At 54.4% G+C, this 18,802-nt stretch overlaps 1 protein-coding gene across 1 annotated transcript; it reads right to left on the reverse strand.

Moving 5' to 3' along the window:
- Window positions 1-4,476: 4,476 nt before the first annotated feature.
- Window positions 4,477-17,970, reverse strand: IUM83_05454 (uncharacterized protein; the record flags this gene model as incomplete). Its single annotated transcript, XM_067929592.1, has 3 exons — window positions 4,477-5,033; window positions 14,350-14,766; window positions 17,394-17,970. The coding sequence occupies 3 exons, from the start codon at window positions 17,968-17,970 to the stop codon at window positions 4,477-4,479; spliced, it is 1,551 nt and encodes a 516-aa protein (XP_067799540.1).
- Between the last annotated feature and the right edge of the window lie 832 nt (window positions 17,971-18,802).

The following is an 18,802-nucleotide window of genomic DNA, read 5'->3' on the forward strand; positions in this document are numbered from 1 at the left end:
CCACTCATACTGGTGGTGCCAGTAGAAGTCGCGCGTGAGAAGGACGTAAGTCTTCTCACGTCCGAGATGTCCCGCAGTCGGGGCATCATGATACTCGTACATGATCCTGAGTCGCAGGTCATGGTCATTTGGCACGACAACGCGATCCGCGTTGTTGTCGACTGCATTGTAAAGCAGTAGTCCGTCGTGCACACGAAAGCGGTGTGCACGCGCTCGAAGGTGCTTGGGCAGCTTCTGACGGGATTTGTCAGAAGGCGCTGTGCCATAGGCCAGCAAGAGCTTCGCGTCCGCGTCGTGCGCGTACGCGGCCTTCACGTCATCCAACAGAGATGATGTGGGTTTGCTCGATCGCATGGCGCCAATGGCATTGACGTCAACAGCTTCTGCATAGTCCGGCCGACGTGATAACGCGTCGGCCACTACATTCAATCTTCCGGGTTTATATTCGACCCGGAAGTTATACTCCGCAAAGAATGAGAGCCATCTCGCCATTCTTTGTGATATGTGTGGCGACTTCACTGCGGTGCGCAGTGATGCATGGTCGGTGTAGACCACAAACGGTCTACTTCCAAGCAAATACACTCGGGACTTTGCGAGTGCGTACTTCATGGCAAGGAGTTCCTTGTCATGCACCGGATAGTTGCGCTCAGCTGGCTTCAGCTGACGCGATTGGTAGTAGACGACACGATCACGGCCCTCGTGATCGTGCTGCATCAATGCGCATCCGATTGCAAAGTCGGATGCGTCACATACGACGTGAAATGGACGATCTTGGTCAGCTACTGCCAAGATCGGTGCCTCAGTCAAGCCCCGCTTGACTGCATCGAATGCCTTTTGGCAATCGGGTGTCCAATTCCACACAGCTTCTTTCTTAAGAAGCTGTGACAGCGGGCGGATCTTGCCTGCATAGTCCTCCACGTACTTGCACAAGTACGTGGCCAAGCCAAGGAACTGCCTCAGTTCCTTGACACTTGAAGGCGTTGGCCATTCATTGATCACTCTGACCTTTTCCGGGTCAGGGCGAACACCATTCTTCCCTACGAGACACCCGATGACGGGTATCTCGCTTGCCCCGAAGATACACTTCTTCAGGTTCGCGTAGAGCTTATGCTTTCGCATAAGCTCAAGTAGTTTCCGGAGATGCACCCTGTGCATCTCTACGTCGGTCTTTCCGCCCACAGCCCGGCTGTGGATGAATACATCATCGAAGTAGCTCGGTGCGAAGTCGCGCACCGAGCGCAACAAGTGCGTCACGCACCTGTTGAAAGTCGCAGGGGCATTCTTAAGCCCCTGTTGCATTACTAGCCATTCCCAGAGCATGCCGCTTGGCGTGCTCACTGCCGTGAGAGGGATATCGCTCTCACGCATTAGGATTTGATAAAATCCATCTCGCAAGTCGAGAGCACTGTAAACGGTGCTCCCGGCCATCGAATCGATGATAACATCTTTTCGTGGTATCGGCGTCTGCGCCGGTACCGTCGCATCGTTCAGCTTGTTGTAGGCATGAACGATGCGCCATCCGCCCTGTGGCTTCTTGACACAGAACGTCGGAGCACTGTGCGGGGACTTTGATTCCCGCACTTGTCCTGCTTTACGACGACTTTCAAAGAAGTCGTCGATCGCTTTCACTTGCTCTCGCGGCAGTGGCCACTGCCGCGTGACACAGTACTTCGTGCCCGGCACGAGATCAATCTCGTGCTGAATGCCCTTATCCTGCGGAAGCTCCGCAGGAATGTCTTCCGGGAGTACGTCTTTGTACTCCCTCAACAATTTGTAATAGGGACTCGACTTCAGCGAGTCCCAACCTTGTTCCTCGAAGCGCTCTCGCTTCGCCTTCGCACTGAGAGTGTCTTCACTCTCAGTGGTACTTCCCATGAAGAGCTGCCTCAGCTCTTCGCTCTCGCTCACCGTTCTTTCGCTGTCCGAAAGAACGCAGACTTGCTCGATGCGTCCATCGTGCAAGTCGCGCGTGAAGCGCTTCCAGCTGATGACTGGAAGCGAAGTCAACTCCGACGCCATCGTCGGAGGACTAGCGAGTTCCGCCTCACGATACTGGAATCCAGTATCGGTGCGCGTCAAGACGCTAAGCGTCTTGACATTCGGCGTCACCGCCGCAGTCTGCCCAGAAGACTGCTCTTGTTGCGTCTCGGTCCCGGACCGAGACTTGCGCAGCGTTTTCCGCTTGCGCCGTCTTCTTGTTGTGCGGAGCCCGGCTCCGCACAGTTGTTCTTCTGGTCCAGGCCCGGCCGTGGACAGTCGTTCGCCGGCGGACCCTGTCTGCGGGCGCGCGATATCAAGCCCGGCTTGATCTCATGGCGCATCCTCGCGCACCCCTTGGGCATTCCGCGACAGCGGCATTAAACGCTGTCTCGACTGGTGAGTCGCGCGCACCTGCTGGTGCGTGCGCTGCGGTAACAGGGCCATCGCTCTCTGTTCAGCAGTCGCGACCGAAGCGACCGAGCGTGCGCTTCTTCCAGTCAATTACCGGATCATGCCGTGCAAGCCACGGCATGCCCATAACAACGTCGAACTTATCGTCCAGGTCCAGGACGATAAATTGTTCGACAAACACCCGTTGTTTGTACGAGAAGCGCACGTTCACGACGCGCTTCTCGGTCTTCACGATGGCACCTGTTGCCAATCGAACTTCCAGAAGACATCGAGGTACATGTACCTCCTCGAAGTCAAGACTCGGTAAACTCCGCAGTCGAACAAAGTTGTTCGACGCGCCCGAATCTACCAGAGCGCGAAGAGAGTCTCCCGCTCTCTTCGACGTTACCTTCAAGATGACCAGGTTCGACCTGTCATCTTGTTTCTTGCAGTGAGAGCTGGTCTCACTGGGGGCTGCAGTCCTCAGTGTCGCGTGCCCGATGTCGGCACGCGCGACTGCATTACCAGTAGGGCGCCCCGCGCCTACTGGATGTTCGCGTTTTTTGTTGGTCCGCGGCGATGCCTAGCATCGCCACGACGGCCACCTCCAGGGGGCATGGGAGCTGTGCACTCCCGTGCAAAGTGACCGATCCTTCCGCAACGGAAGCATCGCACGTTACCTCCCTGCTGCTGGTAACCAGCAGTTGTTGCATTCGAGAGGTCCATTGGTTCTGGACCTCCCGGCCTCGCTACCGGGCGCGGTTGCGGCCTCGGTACGTTCACATGCAGTTTAGCCTGCCGCAGGCTAAACTCTTCTTGCATGGTAAGCGTGATTGCAGCTTCGAGAGTACTCTGGTACTCTCGGAAGAGATAAGGCTTCACGGGCCCATCTCTAAGTCCTTTCATGAACGTGACGACCTGGGTCGCCTCGTCAATCGGGTTAGTCACGCTATTTGATACCAAATATCGTGCGCGCTGCGCGTAAGCATGGACGTCATGCTTACCCTGCTGAAGGTCGAGGAACTCCGCCCTCGACCGGAACTCGTTTTGCGGGGGATCAAACGCTTGTTTGAGCTCCTCTTCGAACACTTCGTACGTGCTGAAGCACGTAGGATCGGAGAGTCGGCGTCCATACGCCCAACTCCTCGCGCGTCCGCCAAGGCAGGACATGGCGAACGCGACCTTCGACAGCGGGTCGACGATGCGTCGAGCCGCTATGGCTGTGTCGAGCTCGACAAGCCATCGGAGGAGAGGCTCGCCCTCTCTTCCCACGTAATTGCTTACGCTCAACTTTAATGGTTGAGCACGCGGTGTCGTCCCTGACGACGCCGTCACTGAGGAAGCAGCGTCACGCTGCTCCTCCATGATGAATCCCAGAGCAACACCATGTTGCTCCGTCGGCGATAGCGTACGCAGCATTGTAGCTATCGCCGCTTCTCCAATGACTGTTGACAGTCGTTGGAGGGCCTCCCACTCTGGGTCAGACAGGTGGGGGCAGTCAGCGCGTGCAACATGCGTTGCAGGCGTGTTGGAGCTCTCCATGGGCACCTCCGTGCTCATGTGGTTCTCGGCTCCGCGTTCGTACACCGCGTACGAACGTCAAGCAGTCGGTCGTTGGACGGACTACATATTGCTACCAGGTGTAGTGGGTCTAACTTGACTCACTACTTTAGCTTACACGTTGCGCAACGTGTATGAGGAAGCGTAAGTACTTAGTAATTACTTAGGTTAATTATATTTGAATACACAAATGTAAGTTAAGTAAGAAAGGATTCCAAGTGACTTAGATTAGGTAAAATGAGAACTGTATTGCTTGTAAATTGATCTTCCTCTAAAATCTGCTAAAAACTGTTTATCATCTATGAAAGGGTTGACAGCGGCTGGCTGTCAGAGCCCCGCTAATATGCATGTCTCTGATTGGTAGAAAGATGCTGCTTTCTACCAATAGGATCTTTGGGTATGTGTGGACCACTCACTGTGGTGGTCCACTTCAATGTATCCATTGGTGTGTCTTACACCAAGGCGAGGAAGTATCTAAAACTTTTAACAGATAACCTATCTGTTAAATTCACAAGTGGCTTGTAGCCACTTGTGCGTGTAACCCCGTTACAGCTCCAACTTCAAGCGCTTGGACGCATTCTTCTCACTGCGATTCGGACGCTTGCCATGACGTGATGTTGCTTGCGGGGCAAGAGATAGCAAGTGCATAAAGCGCACGCTGTCGATCCACTCCTGGTCCATGAACTCTTGTACTGTGTAAGGCGGACTTTTGGCTTCATCATATCCGTCAAGGACTTGGATTTCAGTCGGCGACGAAATCACAATGACGATACAATGTTGGAGAATGTCGTCACCAGCGCAAGTCACGTACACTCCAAGTGGGAGAGTCTGCACGAACTTCTTGAAGTGATTGATGTCTGGAATGGAGCCTTTGATACGCTTGCGAAAGAGAAGATCGTAATCAAGAGGTATATCCAGGCCTTGAAGATATTCGTAGAACGCAACGGCATCACCACGACGAACGCCGTACTCCATACTGCGGGTGTGGTGTTCTTCAAAGTCGTCCCACATCTCCAAGGTCACGAGAGACGGTCGTCCCAAATAGGCCAAGGCCATACGCACAGCATCCAAGAAGCAGAGTCCAGACTCGGAAGCTGTTGCTCCTGAGAACGCAACCCAGTGATACTTTGTAACGGGGTTACACGTACAAGTGGCTGCAAGTCACTTGTGAATTTAACAGATAGGTTATCTGTTAAACGTTTTGGATACTTCCTCACATTGGTGTAAGACACACCGATGGATACATTGAAGTGGACCACCACAGTGAGTGGTCCACACATACCCAAAGATCCTATTGGTAGAAAGCAGCATCTTTCTACCAATCAGAGACATGCATATTAGCGGGGCTCTGACAGCCAGCCGCTGTCAACCCTTTCATAGATGATAAACAGTTTTTAGCAGATTTTAGAGGAAGATCAATTTACAAGCAATACAGTTCTCATTTTACCTAATCTAAGTCACTTGGAATCCTTTCTTACTTAACTTACATTTGTGTATTCAAATATAATTAACCTAAGTAATTACTAAGTACTTACGCTTCCTCATACACGTTGCGCAACGTGTAAGCTAAAGTAGTGAGTCAAGTTAGACCCACTACACCTGGTAGCAATTTGTAGTCCGTCCAACGACCGACTGCTTGACGTTCGTACGCGGTGTACGAACGCGGAGCCGAGAACCACATGAGCACGGAGGTGCCCATGGAGAGCTCCAACACGCCTGCAACGCATGTTGCACGCGCTGACTGCCCCCACCTGTCTGACCCAGAGTGGGAGGCCCTCCAACGACTGTCAACAGTCATTGGAGAAGCGGCGATAGCTACAATGCTGCGTACGCTATCGCCGACGGAGCAACATGGTGTTGCTCTGGGATTCATCATGGAGGAGCAGCGTGACGCTGCTTCCTCAGTGACGGCGTCGTCAGGGACGACACCGCGTGCTCAACCATTAAAGTTGAGCGTAAGCAATTACGAGGGAAGAGAGGGCGAGCCTCTCCTCCGATGGCTTGTCGAGCTCGACACAGCCATAGCGGCTCGACGCATCGTCGACCCGCTGTCGAAGGTCGCGTTCGCCATGTCCTGCCTTGGCGGACGCGCGAGGAGTTGGGCGTATGGACGCCGACTCTCCGATCCTACGTGCTTCAGCACGTACGAAGTGTTCGAAGAGGAGCTCAAACAAGCGTTTGATCCCCCGCAAAACGAGTTCCGGTCGAGGGCGGAGTTCCTCGACCTTCAGCAGGGTAAGCATGACGTCCATGCTTACGCGCAGCGCGCACGATATTTGGTATCAAATAGCGTGACTAACCCGATTGACGAGGCGACCCAGGTCGTCACGTTCATGAAAGGGCTTAGCGATGGGCCTGTGAAGACCTATCTCTTCCGAGAGTACCAGAGTACTCTCGAAGCTGCGATCACTCTTGCCATGCAAGAAGAGTTTAGCCTGCGGCAGGCTAAACTGCATGTGAACGTACCGAGGCCGCAACCGCGCCCGGTAGCGAGGCCGGGAGGTCCAGAACCAATGGACCTCTCGAATGCAACAACTGCTGGTTACCACCCTGGAGGTGGCCGTCGTGGCGATGCTAGGCATTGCCGCGGACCAACAAAAAACGTGAACATCCAGTAGGCGCGGGGCGCCCAACTGGTAATGCAGTCGCGCGTGCCGACATCGGGCACGCGACACTGAGGACTGCAGCCCCCAGTGAGACCAGCTCTCACTGCAAGAAACAAGATGACAGGCCAAACCTAGTCATCTTGAAGGTTTACTCGAAGAGAGCGAGTGACTCTCTTCGAGCTTTGGTAGATTCAGGCGCGTCGAACAACTTTGTTCGACTACGAAGCCTGTCAAGACTTGACTTCGAGGAGGTAGATACACCTCGAAGTCTTCTGGAGGTACGATTGGCAACAGGTGCCATCGTAAAAACCGAGAAGCGCGTCGTGAACGTGCGCTTCTCGTACAAACAACAAGTTTTTGTCGAACACTTTATCGTCCTGGACCTGGACGATAAGTTCGACGTTGTTATGGGCATGCCGTGGCTTGCACGGTATGATCCGGTGATAGACTGGAAGAAGCGCACGCTCGTGCGCTTCGGACGCGACAGCGGAACAGAGAGCGATGGCCCTGTTACCGCAGCGCGCGCACCAGCAGGTGCGCGCGGCTCACCAGTCGAGACAGCGCTTTATGCTGCTGTCCCGGAGTGCCCAAGAAGTGCGCGAGGGCGCGCACAAGTGAGACCAACGTCGGCAATGCTGCCGACGTCGGAAGAAAAAGATGTGTTGGTTCCGGGAACCAACACCCGCGTTCAAGCGTGTAAGGGACAGTCCCTGACCCGAAGCGGTCAGGTCGACAACGACGCGTCGGCTCCGGGAGCCGACGCACCCTCGGTCATGAGGGACTCCGCCAATGAATGGCATCGAGGTGACGAAGGCGTGTCAACTCCGGGAGTTGACGCTGCAAACAGTGCGGACGGTTGCAAACGTACCGCACTGACGCAATTTGCATGCTGTCGTGCAGCCGGGCTGCACGACGAAGCGCCATGCGATCAAGTCGGGCTTGATATCGCGCGCCCGCAGACAGGGTCTGCCGGCGAAGGAACACATTTCCGTGCAGCCGGGCTGCACGAAGGAAAATGCGGTCAAGCCGGGCTTGATACCGCGCGCCCGCGGACAGGGTCCGCCGGCGAACGACTGTCCACGGCCGGGCCTGGACCAGAAGAACAACTGTGCGGAGCCGGGCTCTGCACAACAAGAAGACGGCGCAAGCGGAAAACGCTGCGCAAGTCTCGGTCCGGGACCGAGACGCAACAAGAGCAGCCTGCTGGGCAGACTGCGGCGGTGACGCCGAATGTCAAGACGCTAAGCGTCTTGACGCGCACCGATACTGGATTCCAGTATCGTGACATGGAACTCGCTAGTCCTCCGACGACGGCGTCGGAGTTGACTTCGCTTCCAGCCATGAGCTGGAAGCGCTTCACGCGCGACTTGCACGATGGACGCATCGAACAAGTCTGCGTTCTTTCGGACAGCGAAAGAACGGCGAGCGAGAGCGAAGAGCTGAGGCAGCTCTTCATGGAAGTACCACTGAGAGTGAAGACACTCTCAGTGCGAAGGCGAAGCGAGAGCGCTTCGAGGAACAAGGTTGGGACTCGCTGAAGTCGAGTCCCTATTACAAATTGTTGAGGGAGTACAAAGACGTACTCCCGGAAGACATTCCTGCGGAGCTTCCGCAGGATAAGGGCATTCAGCACGAGATTGATCTCGTGCCGGGCACGAAGTACTGTGTCACGCGGCAGTGGCCACTGCCGCGAGAGCAAGTGAAAGCGATCGACGACTTCTTTGAAAGTCGTCGTAAAGCAGGACAAGTGCGGGAATCAAAGTCCCCGCACAGTGCTCCGACGTTCTGTGTCAAGAAGCCACAGGGCGGATGGCGCATCGTTCATGCCTACAACAAGCTGAACGATGCGACGGTACCGGCGCAGACGCCGATACCACGAAAAGATGTTATCATCGATTCGATGGCCGGGAGCACCGTTTACAGTGCTCTCGACTTGCGAGATGGATTTTATCAAATCCTAATGCGTGAGAGCGATATCCCTCTCACGGCAGTGAGCACGCCAAGCGGCATGCTCTGGGAATGGCTAGTAATGCAACAGGGGCTTAAGAATGCCCCTGCGACTTTCAACAGGTGCGTGACGCACTTGTTGCGCTCGGTGCGCGACTTCGCACCGAGCTACTTCGATGATGTATTCATCCACAGCCGGGCTGTGGGCGGAAAGACGACGTAGAGATGCACAGGGTGCATCTCCGGAACTACTTGAGCTTATGCGAAAGCATAAGCTCTACGCGAACCTGAAGAAGTGTATCTTCGGGGCAAGCGAGATACCCGTCATCGGGTGTCTCGTAGGGAAGAATGGTGTTCGCCCTGACCCGGAAAAGGTCAGAGTGATCAATGAATGGCCAACGCCTTCATGTCAAGGAACTGAGGCAGTTCCTTGGCCACGTACTTGTGCAAGTACGTGGAGGACTATGCAGGCAAGATCCGCTTGCTGTCACAGCTTCTTAAGAAAGAAGCTGTGTGGAATTGGACACCCGATTGCCAAAGGCATTCGATGCAGTCAAGCGGGGCTTGATTGAGGCACCGATCTTGGCAGTAGCTGACCAAGATCGTCCATTTCACGTCGTATGTGACGCATCCGACTTTGCAATCGGATGCGCATTGATGCAGCACGATCACGAGGGCCGTGATCGTGTCGTCTACTACCAATCGCGTCAGCTGAAGCCAGCTGAGCGCAACTATCCGGTGCATGACAAGGAACTCCTTGCCATGAAGTACGCACTCGCAAAGTCCCGAGTGTATTTGCTTGGAAGTAGACCGTTTGTGGTCTACACCGACCATGCATCACTGCGCACCGCAGTGAAGTCGCCACACATATCACAAAGAATGGCGAGATGGCTCTCATTCTTTGCGGAGTATAACTTCCGGGTCGAATATAAACCCGGAAGATTGAATGTAGTGGCCGACGCGTTATCACGTCGGCCGGACTATGCAGAAGCTGTTGACGTCAATGCCATTGACGACATACGATCGAGCAAACCCACATCATCTCTGTTGGATGATGTGAAGGCCGCGTACGCGCACGACGCGGACGCGAAGCTCTTGCTGGCCTATGGCACAGCGCCTTCTGATAAGTCCCGTCAGAAGCTGCCCAAGCACCTTCGAGCGCGTGCACACCGCTTTCGTGTGCACGACGGACTACTGCTTTACAATGCAGTCGACAACAACGCGGATCGCGTTGTCGTGCCAAATGACCATGGCCTGCGACTCAGGATCATGTACGAGTATCACGATGCCCCGACTGCGGGACATCTCGGACGTGAGAAGACATACGTCCTTCTCACGCGCGACTTCTACTGGCAGCACCAGTATAAGTGGGTGCGCAAGTACATCCGTGCTTGCGAGGTATGCCAACGCGTAAAGCCTGCGCCATTCGCGCAGGCTCCACTGCAATCACTACCGACTCCGTCGGAGTGTTGGAAGTCCATGTCTTGGACTTCATCTTTGGTCTTCCCCCGGATAGCGGAGGGAACACCGGTGTTGTGGTCTTTGTAGACCGCTTCAGCAATATGGTACATCTTGCTGCGGTGCCAGCAGAGGTGACCGCGAAGCAGACGGCCCGTCTGCTCGTCGACATGGTGTTCAAACACCATGGCATGCCGTCCGACATCGTGTCGGACAGAGACCCGCGCTTCACAGCGCACCTGTGGCAAGAAGTGTTTACACTTCTTGGGAGCCAGCTTTCCATGTCGACTGCGGATCATCCGCAGACGGACGGTCAAACCGAGCGCGTGAATCGCGTGTTCGTCGATATGTTGAAGAGCTACGCTCACTCGTTCCAATACTGGAGCGAGTGCTTATCGATGGCAGAGTTTGCCATCAACAACTCAGTGCATGCCTCGACCGGGCATACACCGTTCTACGTGAATGCCATGCGGCATCCACGCCTACCGCGTTTACTCGGAGTGATGGCTCCCACTTTAAGTGGGGGAGGATCTACGACTGCAATACAGCAGCCGCAGAAAACCGCTGACACTTGCACAGTGTCAGCTGCAACAATGGACAAACCACATGAGTCTGCGCAGGGCGCAGACTCCCCCAACAACAAGGCCAACGACCACGGGTCTGCGCAGGGCGCAGACACCGCAAAGAACCACGCAGAGGCCGGGCCTCTAGCGGAGAGCGAGCTGAATGACTTCAGCTCGGATGCAATCAGTTTCATCACCAAAAGACAAGCCGTGATTCGGTTTGTCCAAGACACAATAGCAGCTTCTGTTGATCAACAGAAGCTGAACGCAGACAATGCGGGCAGAGGCAACACAAATGAATTTAAAGTTGGTTCATTAGTTTTGTTAGCTACACAAAACCTGCCTAGACATGCAGTTTCGGATTTCGGAGCAAGCAAGCTTGTTCGCGCTTCATCGGGCCGTTCACTGTGTTGGCACGGCACGGCAACGCATACACGCTAGACATACCGTCTAGCATGCGCCTCCATCCGACCTTTTACGTCGGACGGCTGAAGCCATACCGGCAGCACGAGCCATCTAGCTCGGCTGACCCGAAGCCTCGGCAGGAGCCGAGGCAGAAGCGGAGGACTTGGCCTCGGCGACGAGCAGCCTCTCCTCCAGCGCGCGGACGCGCTGGAGCAACCCCTTCATCTGGGTCCCCAGCTCGACCTGGATATTCGAGGCGGTCTGCGAGACCGCCGCGACTTGGGCCTTCTGGTTCGCCAGCTCCTGCTTCAGGGCGGCGCACTCAGCGCCCTGCAAACGCTCCACGGCGGTCACCCGGTCGTGGAGAGGCGCATACTGGTCAGCCCGGGGCTGATCATACCCGGGGCGTGTTCCCACCCCCGCCACCGCCGATCCGTGACGCCCGCGGCTCAACCCGCTGGATTGTTGAGCGGATTGTTGACCATAGTATCCCGAAAACGAACCCTCAAGGGGCTCGTTTTCGTATTCGTTGGAGAGGATTTCCTCCCCATCGAGATACATAGAGCCGCGGAACGTCTTGCTGGAGGACGTTCCGGAAATGGTGAGGGCGTACGAGGAGCAGTACGCGCTGGCACAGCGGAAGTAACACGAGCGCTGCGATCATCGCCAGCGCCCGAACCCTCACGTGCTAAAAACTTAGCACGGAGCTCTTTGAGACTCTCGGGCACACGGAACGACGTGTACCCGTTCAGGTCGCGGTCGCTCAAGCGGACCGCGCCTGGGAAGCACTTCGTGCACTGAAAGCCCTCGGGCACAGCGCACGGCACATTCGCCTCCTCAGCAGCAACATGAAGTTGCTCCAGCTTTCCACGCTTCGAGTACGTCTCGAAGCGATCACGCGCTTGCTTAATCCGATCACGGTAAGCACTCGGCCTCTTGTTGAAGTTTTCAACAAAGGCGTTCCAGCTTTGACAAAGTGCCTGCCATTCGGGCACTTTGCTGCGAGAAGAGGTCTTCTTGCTTTGAAACCATCGGAGCTCATGAAAGAGTCCGATGTAGTAATCGCGCCTTTGATGCGTTTCCGCATCAAAGTGCAGCTCGGCAGCCACAGCGTCATCTTTGATGGCGCTGCATACGTACAGCGGCACCTCATTCGGAGGTACCGAGTTCCCAAACCGGTCCGCGATCTCGGACGCGGACGGCATCCATGGATCGCGCGCTGCAGGCGCAGCGCGCGGAGAGCCTTGAGCTTTAACATCACGCGCTGCAGCAGCAGCGCGCGGAGTACTGAGAGCCCCAGCAGAAGCGAGTGGGGTATCGCTCTCAGTACGCGAACGCTTCGAACTCGAAGCGTCCGATTCGTCCCCTTCACGCGGGCGAACGTTCTTGGCGTGAGGGTCGAGCGATTCACTCGACACTGAGTCTTTACGCTTTGAGGGCGAGTCATCCTCGCCCTCCATGTCTTCATCGTCGTCGTCGAAGTCGACGACGTCACCGTACTTCGCCTTCTGGCGTTCGAAGTAGTCGTCGATGGAGAGATGACTCCCCACCGACTTCGAGGTCTTTCGTGGCGCGCTCATCGTTGAATGAGCGCGGATTTCTTCTCCAAACGCGGAGAATTGACGAATGGTCAATTCCAAAAGATTGACGTGCGGGGACCCCGCGCGTCTAACCTTAAGGGGGGGGATGGCGTAACGGGGTTACACGCACAAGTGGCTACAAGCCACTTGTGAATTTAACAGATAGGTTATCTGTTAAAAGTTTTAGATACTTCCTCGCCTTGGTGTAAGACACACCAATGGATACATTGAAGTGGACCACCACAGTGAGTGGTCCACACATACCCAAAGATCCTATTGGTAGAAAGCAGCATCTTTCTACCAATCAGAGTCATGCATATTAGCGGGGCTCTGACAGCCAGCCGCTGTCAACCCTTTCATAGATGATAAACAGTTTTTAGCAGATTTTAGAGGAAGATCAATTTACAAGCAATACAGTTCTCATTTTACCTAATCTAAGTCACTTGGAATCCTTTCTTACTTAACTTATATTTGTGTATTCAAATATAATTAACCGAAGTAATTACTAAGTACTTACGCTTCCTCATACACGTTGCGCAACGTGTAAGCTAAAGTAGTGAGTCAAGTTAGACCCACTACAGGAGCAGTTTTGATGTAATGCTTGATTCGTGGTTTCAAGTTCGCTTCTTTCGTTTTCGACGGTTGTTTCTCCTCTCGTTCTCAAATGCTGAAATTAAGTCTGGGATCTGCCCCAAATTTTCAATGGGCTCCCATGTTAGTTCATCTTCACCCACCCACTCCACAATAATTGGGTGCGTCGTTTCCGCGTTCTTTTCCCAAGTAACCGGTTTACGAGCTGCCCGATGCTGCCATCCGCGGGTACGACGTCCTTGGGTCTGGAGAGTCGAGTTGGCATGTGGTAAGGCTTCAACGCCGACGTGTTGAAGACCGGATGGCGCTTGTTACCGGACTGGCTGTTCAGCTCGTAGGCATGGTTGTGGATGCGGCGGACAACGCTGTAAGGTCCAATCCACTTCGGCCCCAACTTCGATGAATTTGGCAACCCTGTGTGTTTCGGGTCCAAATTCTGCGTGCTCAGGTACACATGATCGCTGACCTGGAATTCTTGCTCGTGCCGGTTGTGGTCGTATACGTCTTTCATCCGTTCTTGGGCTTGTGCCAGAGCTTCACGACATCGCGAGAGTATTGCGGCCTGTTTCCCTCGGAATTCGGCTCCACGTTTGCTGGTGGGTATCCCCTTCAGTTTCTCCGCGGACAATTGGAGAGGGTTCAAGGGAATATACCCTAGGTCGGCTTCGAAGGGAGACATCTTCGTGCTCGCATTCACGGTCGACTTAACCGCAAACTCTGCGTTAGCGAGGTGAGGATCGCAGTCGTCCTGCTGAGGCCCGACAAAACTGCGAAGGTATTCCTCCAGCGTCCGATTCATTCGTTCGGTCTGGCCGTCACCTTGCGCGCGATGAGCTACGGTCATGTTCAGCGTCGTTCCGATGGACTTGAAAACGTGCTGCCAGAAGGCAGACGCGAACTTGCGATCTCGATCGGATACGATGCTTGTTGGCATTCCGTGATGTCGCCAGATGTGGTCGATGAACAAGCGAGCTACACCTTCTGCTGTTACCGTTTTCGTGATCGGCACGAAGTGGCATCTCTTGGTCAAGCAGTCGACAACTACCCAGATCGAGTCTACTTTGCTCATCGTGAGTGGTAGATCTGTGATGAAGCCCATGGAGATGGAACGCCATCTTTCATCTGGGATGCGGAGTGGTTCTAGCAGTCCTGGTGGTTTCGTCAACCGCGGCTTGTTTCGTCGACATGGCTCACAGTCTGCAATGTACTTTTGGATCGACTTGAACATCTTGGACCAGTACCAATTTCGTGCTAGCGTTGAATACGTACGCTCTGCACCGGGGTGGCCGCCGTAGTTGGACTCGTGGCATTCGCCGATGATACGTTGACGAAGCTTCAGCGAGTTCGGGACTACGAGCGGAGGAGCATCATCCACTGGAGATTGATACCACAACAGGTCCTTTGCTTCGATGTAATGCCTGTACTTCTTCCGCTGCTGCTTGAATTTCCGGTGTTTCTCCGATTCTGCACGATCGTTGATTGCTGCCAAGATCGCTCGGATCTCGCGGTCTTTCGCGTACTCTGCTTTGATATCCTTGACCAGATCGCCATCCGTTGTTACTTCCGTCATCTCCAGCTGGAATGAGGTGTCGTCGAAGCTGGTGACGCTTAAGTCATGGAAGAACTTCGTATCTGGCTGCAAGTCTGGTCGTCTGCTCAAGGCATCTGCAATACCGTTCTTCGCGCCTGGTAGATAGGAGAACGTGGGCTGGTACTCGGCGAGGATGTCATACCATCGCGCAAGACGACGATTTGCCATCTTTTGGGTAAAGAGTTCTTCGAGACTCTTGTGATCCGTCTCGACGATCGGTGGTTTGTCCAAGCAGTATATCCGGAAAGCAGCAAGAGTATGAACAATGGCTAAGAGTTCCTGCTGCTGCGTCGGATAGTTCAGCTCTGCTGACTTCATCTTCCTGCTGGTGTAAGCGATCGGCCGCTCTACACCGTCGACGACTTGAAACAAGACTCCTCCGACAGCAAACTTGCTAGCGTCTGTGCGGAGATGCATGGGCAAGGTGAAGTCTGGCAGATGTAATACCGGTGGGTTGCAAAGCCGTCGCTTCAGCTCCTTGAAATTCTTCAACTGCTCGTCGTCGAAGTGAATCTTCGCATTGCGCTTGGTTTTCTTCTTGAAGAGATTGAACATGCTTGCTGTCAGCGTAGCGAAGGCAGGGCAGAAGCGCTGAACGTAACCAGCTAAGCCAAGGAAGCTGTGAAGCTCCTCTTGCGTTCTCGGTACGGGCCAGTCCTTGATGGTCTGTACCTTGTCGGGATCCATGCGTACACCATTCCGTCCGACGAAATCTCCAAGGCAAGGAATCTCGTCTGCGCAGAAGACACACTTCGAGAGCTTGACGTACAGCTTATTGTCGCGTAAGATGCCCAACGTCTTTCGGAGCGCTTCCAAGTGCTCTTCGATACGCGGCGACTTCGTGAAGATGTAAATGTCGTCGTAGAACGACTTCGTGTTCTCCATCCCACGAAACATTTTCGAAGTCAAGCGATGCATTGTTGCTGGCGCATTACAGACTCCCATGGGTAGCACAAGATATTCCCAGAGTCCGTTTGGCGCTTGAAATGCCGTGAACTTGATGTCTTCCTCTCGCATGCGGACTTGGTAATACGCTGACATCAAATCCATCGTCGAAAGCCAGTATGCTCCCGCCATGGCGTCCAGGATGTCTTCTTTCCTTGTCATCGGGATACTTTGGCGAATTGTGTTGGATTCAAGTACCGAGTCATGAACAATCCGCCATCCGACTGGCTTCCGGACACAGAACGTCGACGCGGCATGTGGGCTGATGCTTGGCCTGATGAGTTTCTTCTTCACCATGTCTTCAACCCAGAGCACGATCTCGCGTTGTTGCTCAGGCGACTGCCGCTACTGTTGTCGATACATAGCAAGATTTGGGTCTTTCACGTCAATCCGGTGCTCGATTTCTCGCTTCTCTGGAAGACCCTCAGGGAGTTCGGGACGGAACACCGTGTCCGTCAACAGGTCAAAAGCTGGGTTTGACCGGAAACTCTCCCAATCTGTTTCCAGATAACGTTGCGCCTTCGCTGTTCCGACATTGTCGGGTTGGTCACGCCGTTCCAGCGAGCGTGCGACATTCTTGATCATGTCGTTCGTCAGAACCAACATGAAGTCTGGTTCCTCTGGCGTCTTCGTCTTGATCCTCAAGAACTTCCGAAGTTTTTTTCGCGTGATGAATTTGGTCTGCACACCGCTTTCATCTACAACACCCATCGTGAACATCTTGTCTACGATGGTGTCTTTGCCCCGGACGTTGCTGCTTTCTGGAAGCACTCCGTCCTTATTTGAAGACGACCTCTCGCCATCTTCTAGCGTCGGACCTCCGCCGACTGAAGCTTCTTCTTGTTGTTCGCAAACAACACTTGGGGCGCTACTCAACGCAGCTTCACGAACAAGGTTGGCTGGTGACTTCACATCCGTTTCCAGCGCGGCGCCTCGACAGGAATCGGGTCTTTTCGCCGACAGGCCTTTCGCCTCGACAGATCTCCGAAGTCCGGAGGCATTCACCGGTCCGCTTTCCTCGATCGGTACGCCGACCTCACTTGCTCGCGTGGCTCGCTGAGTCTCAGCTGTGGTTCCTTGGATCTTGTGATTTCTCCAGTTCACGTTTGGCTACATATCCTCGAAGAATGGAATTCCTAGGATGCAGTCAAACTCGTCGGGGATATTATAGACGACGGCGACGCACTCGTACGCCTTGTCTAATCCCGCTATTACGGTGTTTAGTAGCAACACTTGCGGTGCAGTTCGATGATTTGATTATCTCCAAGTTTGACACGGATGTTCTTGTCTTTGAACTTGGTGGTCTTGAGCCGGTGCTCGTTGACCCATCTTCTCGACACGTAGATGGTGGTAGCACCACTATCGAGCAACATGCTATGTGTCTTGATGCGCGTGTTGTTCACGGTGATTTCTCCCGATACGATGAACAGTGGACGCGATTTGCACACCAGAGGGTTTTCGCACAGAAGGTTAAGGCTGATATTATCAAGCTTAACTGTTCCGGCTACCTTCTCGACCACGCCAGGACCCTCATTCACTGACGCGGTTTGTCGTTTCCCTGCTTGGCATGTTCCCTCTTCCAAGCGAAACAATCGGCCTTGATGTGGCCGGGCTTCTTGCAGAAGAAACACGTCTTGTCATCCGAGCGTCTGGGTTTCGATCTCGGCTTGAAGCGGCCTTTCCCGCGGAAGGGCTTCCCTTTCGAGCGCTTGTCTTGGCGTGTATCGTTGTCGCTCCGCTCCTTCGTCTTGGCTTGGTGAACTTGACGTTCGCGCACCTCTTCCACGAAGTGGGTTACCTCGTACTTGACCGCCAGATCCATGGCGTCGCTCAGCGTCTCGGGGTTCTCGTGCTTGACGTAGCTGCGCGTCCGGGGATTGAGCCCGTCTCGCGTAGTTCAAGACTTGGTCGAGCACGCTCATACCTTCCACGAGGAAGATGAGTGCTGAGTAATCGCCGTTGTGCGTCTCGATGTCCGCTGTTTGCTTGAGGCGTTGAAGCCTCTCGCGGAGTACCGACTGGTAGTTCAGCGCCTCAAAATGGTGGAGCACATGCTCACAGAAAACCCCCCACGTGTGCTCCTCGTTTCGGGTCGTCGACGACCAGTGGAGAAACCAGCCGGATGCCGGCTTCTCCATCGCTGATCCAGCGATGCCTGGAAGGCGTGTGCTCGCGTCTTCGATCGCGACGCCGTTGATTCGGCACGCGTTCTCCACATGAAAGAGCCACTCCCTGACGTCTTCCCCTCGCTTCCCCGTGAACTTGGGCAGATGGCTGGGGACCTTCGAGCGGTCCGCCATCGCTTGGGTGAGTCGATCGATCTCCGCCCGAAGTTGGGCGTTCGTCAGAGGCATGGGCTTCAAAGGGGCTGGGACCAACAAGTGCGACCAGTTTATCAGTTGCGCGAAGGACTTTGGGGGAGGGCGGCTGAAAGAGAAGTGCCGCCCCCCGCAGTTCAGGCAGATGGAGGCCACGTGGCCTCGACAACTGCCCTACATCTGCATTTATATTAGATTAACTATTTGCATACAATATCCTAGTCTGATACTATACCTTCTCGTATCCGGTCATCCGGATACACTCCTCCTCTGGTATAGCGTAGCGCTTCATTGCGCGACGGAGTGCCTGCTTCATATGAAACAGGCACCCCGACGCAATTGCGTTAGGAAACCGTGTTTGGAGCGAATCCATGAAGCCGATTTCAAAGTCGCAGACAATTTTGGCGGGATCAATTTGCTGATCAGTAGCTTGAACGATGAAACTTATCATATCGCAGTAGGTATCGGCCGTTCAGGAAGTGCTCAGAACGTAAAATACAGGAACGAGCACACCAGACGCGCGACCGTGTACCATGTACATGACGCATTGTGCGTAGCCACTCGGGACACAACGAAACGTTCCATCGACGAATAGCGTCGCGCCATGGTAGCGTAAGAGTGTCACCAAGGCAGGGTGCGCCCATCCAGAAGACGCGTAGGCTTAGTCAGATCGTCACGGTTTGGTGTAATACAGTGAAATTAGAAAAACGCCACTGCCTCGTTGAGCGCTAGCGAGAGCGGCGAGATCTCGATAGAGCCGTGTACGTTGCCCGAATAATGCTAGTTTCTTGCATGGTGCACGCGCCGTATCACTTGCTGCTCCGAGAGGCCGCGCACGACATCAGGATTGTCCGCTGAGTAGAAGCGA

The sequence above is a fragment of the Phytophthora cinnamomi genome (genome assembly GCF_018691715.1).
Source record: "Phytophthora cinnamomi strain GKB4 chromosome Unknown Contig4, whole genome shotgun sequence".
Taxonomy (NCBI): domain Eukaryota; phylum Oomycota; class Peronosporomycetes; order Peronosporales; family Peronosporaceae; genus Phytophthora; species Phytophthora cinnamomi.